General features: G+C 34.9%; 2 protein-coding genes across 5 annotated transcripts in view; one reads left to right on the forward strand and one right to left on the reverse strand.

Moving 5' to 3' along the window:
• The window catches only part of LOC105709388 (ATP-binding cassette sub-family C member 6-like), a 35,783-nt gene that overhangs the window by 14,783 nt on the left and 7,359 nt on the right, over positions 1-13,641 (forward strand). The gene's annotated exons all lie outside the window — the stretch shown is intronic.
• Positions 1,631-13,641, reverse strand: part of METTL4 (methyltransferase 4, N6-adenosine) — a 33,442-nt gene continuing 21,431 nt past the window's right edge. For 3 of the 4 annotated variants that reach the window (XM_064379362.1, XM_064379363.1, XM_064379361.1), the window contains exons 6-9: positions 11,407-11,581; positions 8,668-8,774; positions 8,210-8,301; positions 3,242-5,371 (exon numbers count right to left, since the gene is read on the reverse strand). In XM_064379362.1, the coding sequence (XP_064235432.1) occupies positions 5,214-5,371; positions 8,210-8,301; positions 8,668-8,774; positions 11,407-11,581 (532 nt within the window). In that variant the 3' untranslated portion in view covers positions 3,242-5,213. The other variant, XM_012446873.3, reaches the window with a different exon arrangement.

Below are 13,641 nucleotides of genomic sequence, written 5' to 3' on the forward strand. Positions count from 1 at the left end.
TAGACAGAAAAACTCTATGGGCAGTTTAATAATGCATGGCCAAAGGGATGGAACTAACATTTAATTTCCAGTATGTTCCCTGAATGAGAGTTTAGACTGTGATAATAACTTTTTGACCTGAAATTTAAAAAAAAAAAAAAGTTGTCACATTTTTGGAGTGCTTAAAATATTCCAAGTACTGTTACAAGTGCCTTGCATGTGTCAACTCATTTAATCCTCGTAACAACTCTATGAGGTAGTATTTCTATTGCCCATATGCATGAACGGACACCAATGCCTAAAGATTTAATTAACTTGCTCAAAGTCAAAAGCCGGTTTGGTTCAAACGTACTCAAGTTGGCTTTAGATTGCACCGACTGTGCCAAACTGAACTTACTGCGCCACACTGACCTTACTGCCTTAGGTACAAAAAAGACCTCGTGTCTACAGTGGCCAAGAGAAAAGAAAACCTGGGTCAAACTTTGACCAGAGGGTATAAATAAAGGCTGAACAAGAAAGGAGGACAAGTGATAAAAAAGATCAAGTTTTTTAAAGAGAATCTGCTTCCAAGAGTAGTTGTCATTTTGTGTGTTTTGTGGTCTATTATTTTACTCTACTGGATCCCATGTAGAAGGGTGAAAGAGTCTCAAGAGAAAGGCCAAGAATTCCAAGGATATGGTATTAGGAGACACGATTCCCACCCCACACTTTCCTGAGTGGTGTTAGCAGTTAAGCACATAGTGGCAAAATGGCTGGGAGGCTTTTTGTGTGTGGTTTCCCTGGGATGTCCACTGTGATTCCATGCCTCTAGTAATCCAATCAAACCCAACTCTAGAGCTCGAGGGGGAAAGCTGGAGTGTAATGACATCACTTGAGAAATCCTTAGTCATTTGCTCAGTTATCCATGTTTTTACATAGAATACAACAGGGGCTATAGAGTCAGAAACTGTAACCTAGTTTCAACACTTACTGTGTGTTTACAGACAAAATAGTCCCCTGGGCTTCAGCTTTCTCAACTATTAAATGAAGGTTGTATCTATCTCTCAGGATTATGTAAGGATTAAACGCAATAAGTAAAAAGCATTGCACAGAGTAACATTTACTACTCAACAAATGTTGGCTCCATCCCTTTGCCTAAGCATTATTACCAAGAGTCCTAAAAGGCCATAAGTCTATAAAAAGAATGTGATAGAAAAAAAAAAAAACCACAAAATTCTTACAAGTTATAAAGATAATATACAAAGCTCTGAATGAAAATGCTCTAAAATATGTAAGTCCAACAGGTCAGTTGGCTTTATCAACTGTAGTAATGAGGTCAAAGTTTGCTGTTCATACTCCTTCATTTTTGTTCTCACAAGGTATGTTATTGCTAAAATTTGCAGACTCATCCTTCATTTAAAATGGAGCCCAATAATTAAATTGGTGTTAAAACAAGGTCCAGAGGTTTTACAACTTCTGAGCACAGCTAAAACTAGTAACTCCTGCAACGTGAATAACAAACTTACTGAATTAAGATTCTCTCTTTTTCTCTTTTAGTACCAGTATTTATAATGCAAAAATAAAAGTTCAAAAACTTGGTAAGGATAAAATGTTCCTACAACGATATAAAATCCATCAATACTAAACAAAGCTGAAAAGAATTCAAATGAGATCATGAGAAGTTGCTTCAAGTTTAATACCTTTTTCATTTTAAATAACAAGTTAGAATAGATCCATAAACACAAAATTAAGCCTCTGATACTATACTCACGCACTCAAAGGATGAACAAACTTCAAAAATAACATATTTTTCCTTGACAAAATCAGTAAATTGGCAAGCTTGTCAAAGAATCATTTCAGCCTAACATTTTACTTGGATAAATATTTATCGACAATCTGTAAATACTATAAATGCTTTTCTCAAAATACTAAGTGAAAGAAGCCAGGCACATAGATGAAACATTGCATGATTCCATTTATATGAAATTCTCAAACAGCAGAACTAATGATAGAAAGCAAACCACTGTTTGCCAGGGGCCAAGGACAGGAGGAGGGGATTGACTGCAAAAGGACAAATGAGAAGTTTTTGAGGTGAAGAAAATGTTCTGTGTCACGATCACTGTGGCAGACAGACAGCCATATATGTTTTCAAAACCACTGAATTCAACACCGAAAATTGGAGAATTTTATTTTGTGAAAATTATACCTCTATTTTTAAAAAGTTAATACATAACAAATCAATATGCATTTCAAAGAATTATTTCAGTCAAATTATTTTACTTGGTAGACAAATTATTTGTAGAAAATCTATAAATATTCTTCTCACAATCACAGCTTTTGCTGACACGTTTATTATAAAGAATATCTTTTCATTTTCTCCTAGAAAAGCAAGCACAACCAAGAAGTGCTTGGAAGGTGACCCTGAATGCAATTTAAACCCCTACAAAAATGGTGTATAAACTCAGTATACTAATGCAGTACTTGGCAGGTCTTTGAATATTTTTTCCAGAATATAATAGTACAGCAGAGGTTGCAAATTCAGGTCATACAAGGGCCAAGTGGATGATGTAAGTGAGCAGCACGGCGGCAGTGGTACTGTAGTAAAGGGGAGAGCACAAGGCTCCTCCCAAGGGAGCCACCACTACTAGGTCTTGCAGACTAATGCCAAGAAAGAACAGAGGCCTCGGTGTAGCCAGAGCCTCTGATGTTTACAAAGAAGTAGAAATCTAGACTTTTATGTGAAATATTCCCATTTTTTAGAATGATGGTTCTAAATGTATTTTACAATACCATATAGGCCACACAAAACACATCCATAGATACAGTTATGATCTCTGGTCCACGGTGTATGTTTTCTGAACTTTTTCAATAGCATGGTCTTGCCATCTTTATAACTGCTTACCACTTAATTTGTATGATCTAGAATAATGTAGAAGATTAGTGCAACTCAAGTAAAATCCATCTCAAAATTACATAAAGGCTAGTCACTTCTGGTCCCTTACTGAAAAACCAAGTCCTGTTTATATTCTAAGCATATGGGTTGGTAACAAAATAAAAAATGAGTTAGAATGAATGGAAAAGTGGTGAGGAAACAATGAAGAAACCACTTCCTTAAACAAGATCATAGTCAGCTTCCAGACTCCAGAGCAATAAAGTAATCCATATGCTGAAATTTGAGAACTTCATTGCCCCAACTAGTCCAACCTGGCTGTAAATTTCGAGCAAACAATTCCAAATATTCTCCATCTGGCTTGATGTAGTCTTTTAAAACCTCTGTTAAAAAAAAAAAAAAGAAAAAACATAAAAATTATTATTAAGGAAAGAATCCATTTCCTTTTAGCAGTTAAGATTAGAAGAAGAGAGATGTTTCATTTTTTTCTTATAAACAGCAAATTAATTTCAAGGATTTCATCACAGGCTTTACTATTTATAGTTAGAAAGCCATTTAAAATAAAGGGCCTTTGAGATTGGGAACAATACCATCTGAACTTCCATAGTCCTGATTTACTGGTTTTCATTTGTAGATGAGAAATGAGGACTTTACCACCTACATAGGTGACTTTTCAAGTTTTCCAATACTGCCGACATATCTCCTGAATACTAACCTAATTTATTTATTTTATTTTTTTATTTTTTTATTTTTCTTGAGACAGAGTCTCACACTGTTGCCCACACTGGAGTGCAATGGTGCAATCTCGGCTCACTGCAGCCTCCGCCTCCCCGGTTCAAGGATTCTCCGGTCTCAGCCTCCCAAGTAACTGGGATTACAGGTACACAGTGCCACACCCAGCTACTTTTTTTGTATTTTAGTAGAGACAGGGTTTCACCGTGTCGCCCAGGTTGGTCTTGAACTCCTGAGCTGAGGCAGTCCACCCACCTCAGCCTCTCAAAGTGCTAAGATTACAGCTGTGAGCTGCCGTGCCCGGCTAATTTATTTTTAATAAATATAATCCATGCATGAAAAAGAACTCTTAAAAAAATTCAAAAACAATCCATTTTTTTAAAAATAAGATAAAAGTCTCTGCAATGTAAAATTTAATAAAATAATAATAAATGAAGAGCTGGATAGAGACAGAAATATTGAGAACAAATAACTAACATTTAAATAACTAGCCCCCTTAGCAGCAAGTTGGTAGTACTAAGAACATTTCTTCATTTTCAAATTATAGATCCTTCTTTTAACCTAAAAGTTCAACATAGTATTTCCACGTTAAGTATTCCCTGTATTATTCAATGTATTAATACTATTGCACATTGTATTTTGTTGGGGAAAGAACTATAGGCTAAAGAGCTGTTACCTACACTAAAACAGAGAAAAGAAGAACACAGAAACTTTTTGAAAACCACATGTTCACTCAGTTGGATGACCAATACTTAAATCAATTTAATCTTAATCATGCTGCTGGTTAGCCATGCTAACCACATACGAGGAATTTGGTATAAAATTCAGATAAGAAAAATCACTAGAAAAGGTAAAATACAGTTCATAACTGCTATGTACGATTAAGCTTGGAAGAAACCTATCAAATTTCCTTCAGGAATGATGTGGGTTCCTTAGGAATACTAGAGACAGATAAAGTTTAAAAGAGAATACATCAAACATTTTAGGTTTCATCATGTTCTTCAGTTGCTCTCACAGCAAAATACTTGTTCATCTGTCAGAAAGTACTGGTCCTGTTTAGCAAAAATCAAAGAAGAATTAAAAGGTTTCATTGTCTGTAATTCAAGTGAACTCAAATTTGGGCTTTGATGGCTTCTAGGAGATGCTGGCATGAAGACTTCTAGCCCTTTCGTAAGTATATAAATTAAATGCTACTAACCTTGAAAGAGAAAGATTTCCCTAGAATCTTAGAGGACAATAACTTTACATCACTTTTCCATTTTCTCCTTATGAATGCAATGCCTTACCGGTCTCAATTCACTTTTAATGTGGTCTAAGGTTACACTGAAGCAAGGTTTTATTTGTTTCATTTCTTCAGATTTTTGGTATGAAGATGTTAGCAACCCTATTTTAGAAATTTAAACTGGAGTCAGTCACTCAAAAATGTTTCCTCTCCTGAGCCCCCACTATAATCAGTGTTATAGGACTTAACAAAGGAAGCAGAATATGTATGTTTTATGAGTGTTCACAATCTAATAGAAAATGATGGCCAGGTACTTAGATGGAGTGGAAAAATACACACAACCTAAACCCATTTATTACCATCCTGTTTTCTCAATGTCATAAATTTTTGCATGGTTCTTTTCCTTTCTAGTTAAGAACAACAATTAGCTGGGCATGGTGGCGCGTGCCTGTAATCCCAGCTACTCAGGAGGCTGAGGCAGGAGAATTGCCTGAACCTGGGAGGCGGAGGTTGCGGTGAGCCGAGATCGCGCCATTGCACTCCAGCCTGGGTAACGAGCGAAACTCCATCTCAAAAAAAAAAAAAAAAAAAAAAGAACAACAGACAGAATATTAAGTTGTGTTTTTATAATGTTAACTACAATTATTTTATTTCAAAATAACATAAAATAAAGGCAAATTAATGAAAATATTATTCTGATTTTTAAATATTAATTTAGAAATGTGAATGTATAAATTTAAGCATGAGTATGACACATAAACTTCAACAATTACATAACATCTGGAGTTGGTAAAACACACTTTAACCAATGGAGAGGATGTATTCTGTGCACAGCTAGTCATTTCCTTTTTGCTTTAAAAGTGTGGGGCAGGAGTAAGAGAGAAGTGGCCCAAGCAGTGCATATAATTCCATCAACTAAACTTCACTCTTCAGATGGAGACTGTTAGTAAGTAAAGCAGTAAAAAGAAGTAGAAATTCCACTAAGGTAAAACGTGAAAGCTAAAATTTGGATTTAAATACTTTTATTTCATGATTTTCCTACCTTTCAAACAATATAAATTTATAATGATGTTAGATTGTAAACCATAGCTATTAATAGCTTATCTTTCAATCTATCGGAAAAAATTTCAAACTTATGCAAATGTATCATTTTGAAATGGCATATGCTACCAATGTGGTCGTCTACATTTTGCAGCAGAAATAACCAATTAAACTTTAAAACAAATATCGGGGTGTTTCTAGATAGATACAAAAGAGAAAACATTTCATTTTATGAATTTGTATAAAACAGTTTAAGAACATTTAAATGTAAAAGTTGTAAGCATTATATACAGAATATATATCATCCCAAACCCCTAGAGTTATGATTTCAGGGTAAAATATACTGCAGAAATCTGAGAGATGCTTTCTGAAATACATAGAGTAACATGAACTCTATTAAAAATACACATAGTAACATGAATGCAAAAACAAAATATTATAATATTTCCTGTCTATCACTACTTAACCAAAACATGAGTATAGATATATGGAATTATTCAGATTTTTCCTCCAGAATCTAACTTTTGTTCTTAAATGTTTTCAATCCTAAAAATGTGTTTGTGCTGCTCTCTACTGGGAATGTGGCAGAACTGCATTTCAAAGATAGAAGCTGTAATACTTTGGGGCAAGACTCACTTTTATTCACAATTTTAAAACCTGTCTCCTCAGGCTCATCTTTAATATAACTTTATTATATTTTAACGGAATTATATCTAGTTTACTATCATCTCAGAATAAAAAGTTTACGGCCTTAGCTTTTGAATTTTTAAAAGAAAAAAATAAGAGTTGAGACAAATACTAAATTAAGCTTTGCTACCAAATGATAAAGAAAATTCAAATGAGAGGAATACATATACATATATAATCAGGTATTACTAGTGCCAAGTGTAATTTTTTTTTCACGAGGAACAATGCAATCTCACTTTTCATTTGAGTTATATATTAAAGCATTAAAGGTCTATGACAGTCCAAAGTGTAAGGCAACCAATTATTCACTGAAATCCTTCTTAGTCAAAGAATAGATCATCAGGTAGACATTTGTATATGTCTCAAATGAAGTAATACTATAAAGACCCTTCTGGAGGCCGGGCATGGTGGCTCAAGCCTATAATCGCAGCACTTCAGGAAGCCGAGGCGGACAGATCACCTGAGCTTAGGAGTTCAAGACCAGCCTGGCCAACATGACGAAACCTCATCTCCACTAAAAATACAAAAATTAGCCGGGTATAGTGGCACATGTCTGTAGGCCCAGCCACTAGGAAGGCTGAGGCAGAAGAATCACTTGAACTCAGGAGGCAGGGGCTGCAATGAGCCAAGATCAGGTATTGTATGTGACAGACTGAGACTCTGTCTTAAAAAAAAATTTTTTTTCAAAAGGACCCTTCTGCATAAGCAACTTAAGGTAACAAAAATCCTGAGTGCTAGCAATAAGAATTCCCTTGGGAATTTGTACTCACTTTCTACATATCCCAGTTTATGAACTGCCTCATATTCTGCAAGCTAACATAAGCTGCCTGTAGTACTCCTGAGCGGCAACTTGCAGGAGTTTTGTCGTTGTTGTTACTGGCAGAAATTACCAAACTAATAAAATACGTTTTCCTGAAGAAATTCTTTGAAAAGTGAACTTTGAATATCAAATTCACTACCTCTCAAGGACTTACATTTCTATGTTTTTATACTCTGACTTGAAAAATTTAGCCTTCACTGAGCTTCTACCACATGCTACAGAACTTTAAATATATTATAACTACTCCTCACACCTCTAAAATAATAAATATCATTATTCCCTCTTTAAATGAGGACTTTGATAAAGAAAAAGATTTGAATGACTTGCCCAACTCCTAGAGCCAGGATTCAAACTCATGTTCGTTCATTATACTAAAGCATTAAGACTAGTGAGAATTGCAGGCTACAGCAATTACCTGTCAATGTTCCAGGAAAGTAACACTACCTCTTAAAAAATGTAAAACTGAGAGTCGCTAACCAAATATCAAGGGACTTCTATCTCTCTGACTACTATTCTGAGTTCCTGGTTTTAGAACAATCAAGGAATAGAGCCCTGGTAGTAAAATAAAGGGCCTAGCTGAACTACATCCTCAGGTGCCTACCAGCATTCATTGTGTCAGCCAGTGATGGGAAGCAACTTATAGCAAGGGGAATCTGAAAAAATGGCATAACTGGAAAAGCTGAGTAACATAAAACTATTCTCTATTTCATAGAGATAAATTCTGTTATAAAGCTTTAGAATACGCATTAACAAGCCACATCTGACTTAATTTCTGAATCTGTAGGCCATTCAAATACTAAATGTAGTCTTTTTTCAAATTTGACAAAAGTGGCAACAATTCTATTTTATAAAAACATACCAGCAAGCGGTGGCTTATGTGAGTGAAGAGTACAGGGCACGCTGACAATTAATTTGTGGTCTGGAATAGGGATCACGTTTCCATCTGCATGCCTAATTAAACAGAACAAGAAAGTAAACTATATTTTAAAAAACAATTTTTTATATATAAGCCATGGCTGCATTGATTTTTGTTCTCTTTCTGTATCTGATTTTAAAACAAATTTTATAATCAATGAAAGAAATTAACAATTTAAGTATTGAGACATTCCCACAATTTCCTTTTCTGTAATAATGACAATTACACACTAGATAAAATATAGTTTCCTGTACCATACCATTCATTCTTTTCTGCCCTGGGCCATTTTCAGATTTTCAAAAACATAAAAATTTTTAAAAATCAATGATTACTAAGCTAATCATTTTGAAAAGCCTAAAAATTAATACATGTATACAATTTTGAAAAATTGCCTTTCCTACCTCAATGGTAGAGCAGTTTTCTCTTGAACTCTCCCCAGTATGAGACCTTCATAAGGCTTTTTGTGTGGAGAATCTAATGGGAACACAAACTCTCCTGAACTGGTTACCTGATAGGAAGAAGCCAACAAAAGAGGTTTATTTTTTCCCATCACTATAGAGCTTCCACAGACACACACACACACACACACACACACACACACACACACACGAAATTAAACCTCCAGGCTAGTGCTGTTCAGTAAAAATATTATGTGAGCCACATATATCATTTTTAATTTTCTAATAGAAACACCAAAAGAAGTAAAAACAAAATGCAATGAAATCAATTTTAATTATAAATTTAATTCAATCTAACATACCTGAAATACTATCATTTCAATATGTAATCAATTAAAGAAGTTATTGAGATATGTTACATTCTTTCTTTTGTACTGTGCCTGAAATCTGAAGTGTATTTTACACTTAAGAGTACATTTCAGTTTGGACTAGCCACATTTCAAGTGCTGAAGTCTCACATGTGGTAGTGGCTATCATATTAGACAGTGCTTCTATAACAGATTTTTTTTTTAATATCACATAAATATTTCAAATACAACTTCATTGTCATCTTGCACATAAAACAATCCCTACTCTTAACTAAAATTGATTCCTGGAAAGCATGTCATCAGTAATTTATTTATTAGTCATGCAAATGAACTAATAAATGAATTACTAATGAACTAATAAATGAATTAGCAATATGACTAAGTAGATCATAATAATGCATTTCCCTTTAGTTATAGGAAATAGTATCATTAAACATTGTCAAAGCCAAAATTAATAAGGATAGAAACTAGGTGGTTGATAGACAATATCTAGTCCAGAGACTGGCCCTTGGCATTATAAATTCAGAAATTTAATTTCATCATTTCACCCTGGAATGATCATACTCTCAAAGATTCATTTAAGCTAATCAAACTCAAAACATAATTTAAAATATCAATTCATTAATTTACCATGGGAATACATATTATCACTGTCAATCTGTAAAACTCTTTATCCTATATCAATGTACCTAAACAGCCATATCAGTAATCAGAAAGTCTTTTATCTCCTCTAGTGCCAATCAGACAGCATCTCGTACAAAAAGTGCAGTATAAACACTGGCACATTGGGTGGCCTTTATACTCAATGCACATTACTCCTCCTATCATAACAATATGTATAATTACCTAATAAATGCTTCGTATAACGTAATATATGATATTTATGATTTAAATACTGGTCTTATCATACCATATCTTAGAACTGATTACTACTACAGATCAATAATCTTAGTTTTCATGTATTAACATTTTACGGGGTTTGATTTCAAAAGGTAATATCCTCCTGACTTTGGCCCCAGTTTCTGATTATAAAAGAACTATCATAATAGGCAAGATGGAATGGGGTACTATACTCCTATCATGGTCCTACACCAAATCAACCAACACTAAGACCAAACTACAGCATGAAAACAAAGGTACAACTGTAAGTCTTTGTCAAGTCCCATAACATGGGTATAAATAATCAATATACAGTTGTCCCCCCTTATCCACAGTTTCACTTTCCATGGTTTTAGGTATTCATGGTCAACCGCAATCTGGAGATAGGTAAGTACAGTACAGTAAGATATTTTGAGAGAGAGACCACATTCATATAACATTTACAGTATACTGCTATAATATTCTATTTTATTATTAATTATTGTTTATCTCTTTGTAATTTATAAATTAAACTTTCTCATAGGTATGTTACGTATAGAAAAAAAAAATTGTATATGGGGTTCACTACCATCCATGGTTTCAGGCATCCATTAGGAGTCCTGAAATGTATCCCCTACAGATAAAGAGGAACTACTATACACAGCTTTTAGAAGATATTCCAGTAGATGAAAAAGTATACACAAAGCCATAAAAAGTATAACACTACTGTGTCAAAAATGAATATGCTTGTGATATAAACATTAAACACTGAAATAATAGCTTGGCTTATCTTTTCAAAATTTAGGAAGGTTTTTACAGAAATCATCTAAATAGCCAATGCATCTTTAAAAGGAAGCCCGATGAACTCTAAACTGATGTCTCATTCTTCTGTATTTTTTGACAATCTTATACCCTGCAGAGATATTAAAGATCATTGCTTAATGATTCGAACCAATTCGAGTTCGAATCATTTCTTTCAAAAATATGGAGAGCAGCACAAAAGGCACTGAGGACCTAAGTTAAGATTTAGAGCATAAAAGGTTCTTGGTTCTGGCATCTTCCCACCTCCTCTACAATGGGTTATTTTGCTATTCCTTGCCCTCATCCCCCATAAAACAAGAAAAAGAAATCACAAAGGGTGGTTGAAACTGTGGGCATATAAAGGGAAAGAAGATGAAGGTTTAAGACTATTTCTGTGCTTGTGATATATAATTCCCCAAAGCTTTTGTCTGTTGTCTTTTTAACTACAGACATCATCAGAGCTTTTACAAATTTCATCCTGATATCATCCTTACTGATTCCCCAAAGCCAGCAGTTTGAGGCCCCATTACAAAAAGACATACAAACAAATAGCCTTGAGAATAGAAATATAAAAGTGTTAAGCAGCCAAGCAAAAGTCAGAATTAGCCCATGTTGAAGGAGCAGAGCAGTGCCATGTTAAGCATTACAAAGTAGACGCTACCTTTTGTGACTTCTATCAAGCTGTATTAACAAATAAGCTAACTTCTGAACTTACTTTCACCCAGTGCCATTCAGCAACTATCTCCACAGACCAAGAGGGATAAAGTTCCTCCTTTATAAAACGTAGATGCTTCTGTCTATTGGTCACCCAAGTAACAACAAGACAGTTTGGAGCAGCCAATTTAGGGATTGGTATTTGTTTTATTTGCAGAGGTGACAAATAACTGTACCTAAAAATAAACAGAAAAAAGGATGAGCAAAATTCACTGCAAAAAAGGAAAATAAGCAGGGAGAAGACACGCATAACACTAACTCCACAAATGCAGAGATCTTATAGCTATTTATTTGTGTAGCAAAATATAGAGCCACAGTGACACCCAGTGGACACATTATTACACACAAGTCAAAAATCACTTTTTTTTTATGGGTTTAAAACAGGCTGTATTTTTCTTGATCACTTCTAAATGCATCACTTCAGTAATTTTACTATTTACAATATTTTTTCTCTAATTCAAAATTAAGCAAATATTGTAGTTTATACCCCATACTCTATGTTACACAGAAGCCCCATCACAGTGAGTCTTGAAATGAGTCTTTCAATAACCTAAGTCAAACCCTACAAGCCTTACCTGGCACCAAATTGGTGTTGCAAAATTGGTAATGCTAAAGCCAATCTATACCAATGAAGCTTCTCCTACCCCTAGAATCCTCAAATCCTGCACATAATGCTGACTCCCTATGTCACCTATCATCTCACCCAACCTCATCTCCACCCCACTGCATTTGTAACCCCCAATCTATCATCTTGCTTGTTGCCTTCTCAGTCAGTTCCACTGGGTTCTCTGAAGCCCTCACGCTTTCATTTTGTAAAACAAAATCTATAATCTTGTACCTCCTGGCCATAGAGTATAATGTCTAGTTTGTCCTGCTAAAATACTACTTGCTCTACAATATTCAATCAAATGAATATGGCTTTTCTCCAACATTCAGAGTGAGGGGAGAAGTCATTATTCTCCTGATTCCCCCGCTGCTTCGAGGCTATAATTCATCCATCTTTGCAAAAAAAAAGAACCCTTTCTTTTTGAGAGGTATGCTATCCAGGTATGTTAGCCTCTACTGTTCCTTATTGAATTCATTTCATCCTCAACATATTCAATAAGGACTTAAGCTCTGAGATCCCTCTACCTCACCAATATAAAACTTGCCATTATTCTGAACAATTTCAAAGCACAATCCAAATAATGTACATATCTCAACTATTTTTCACCTAACAAATACAACTGCCTTCGTCCCACTTCCATAATCCACTCCAATGCCGTAACCTGGACCCTGTCATCACTCACATTTGCTCCCTCTCTGAAGCCATAAACATCAATCTCTGGTAATAACATCTTATGCCTCACCTACTCTTTGACCTTATCTATCAGTTTACTCCTGATCACACTTACTCTTCTTCCCTATGGACCACCAATCGCTTCACTGCCTTCTCACTAGCACTCTCAATTCCCATCCTCCCTTTACCCTTCAACCTCCAGTTCCTGCAAACCTCCAAACTTAAATCAATATCACAATTTTCTTCAACTTGGTTGTATAGGGAAAATCAGGTAGAGAAAATGCAGAACTGACTCACTAAAAGTTTATTAAATCCATTCCTAGGATCTCAAACTACTCATCAATTCTTTTACTTATCCTTGGTCAAGTACCACAAACCCTCACCACTTTTCAGATCCCTTGCCCAAACTCTCTCTTAGCAGATGAAGTTAACTCGTACATCAGTAAAACTAAAGGCCACCAAGATCCTTCAACTACCCAACCCTAACCCCTCTCCTTTATATACTTTTACTTATCTATGTCCATACATTTCCTCTTAAGGGAAATGGCATGATTTCACCTATTAAAGCTTATCCCTCCAGTTGTATTCTCTTATTCCCATATACTAGTATCTTGTAATACCAATTATTCCTCTCCTTCTGTATTTTCAACTTCTCTAGTAGTTCTTTACCATCAACCTATAAATATGATTATCCTGTCTCGTTTGAAAAGAAGAAAGATGAGAAAAGGAGAAAGGAGAGAGGGAGAAGAAAAGGAGCGGAAAATCTGGGGAGGGTAGGAGAAAGAAGGGAACAGAGAATACAGAAGAGAAACTCCCTCCTTTCCATTTCCTTTCATCTACAACTAAGCTAAAGACTTGTATGCAAGTCCTTCTACTTTCTCTCCTTTATTTTATTCCTTGGTTGACTCCAATGAGACTTTTACCACTATGCCTGCTCTGAAAAAAGTAAATGACTTC

The sequence above is a fragment of the Aotus nancymaae genome, unplaced genomic scaffold (assembly GCF_030222135.1).
Source record: "Aotus nancymaae isolate 86718 unplaced genomic scaffold, 86718_ANA_hifiasm-v0.15.2.pri h1tg000020l, whole genome shotgun sequence".
Classification (NCBI taxonomy): Eukaryota; Metazoa; Chordata; class Mammalia; order Primates; family Aotidae; genus Aotus; species Aotus nancymaae.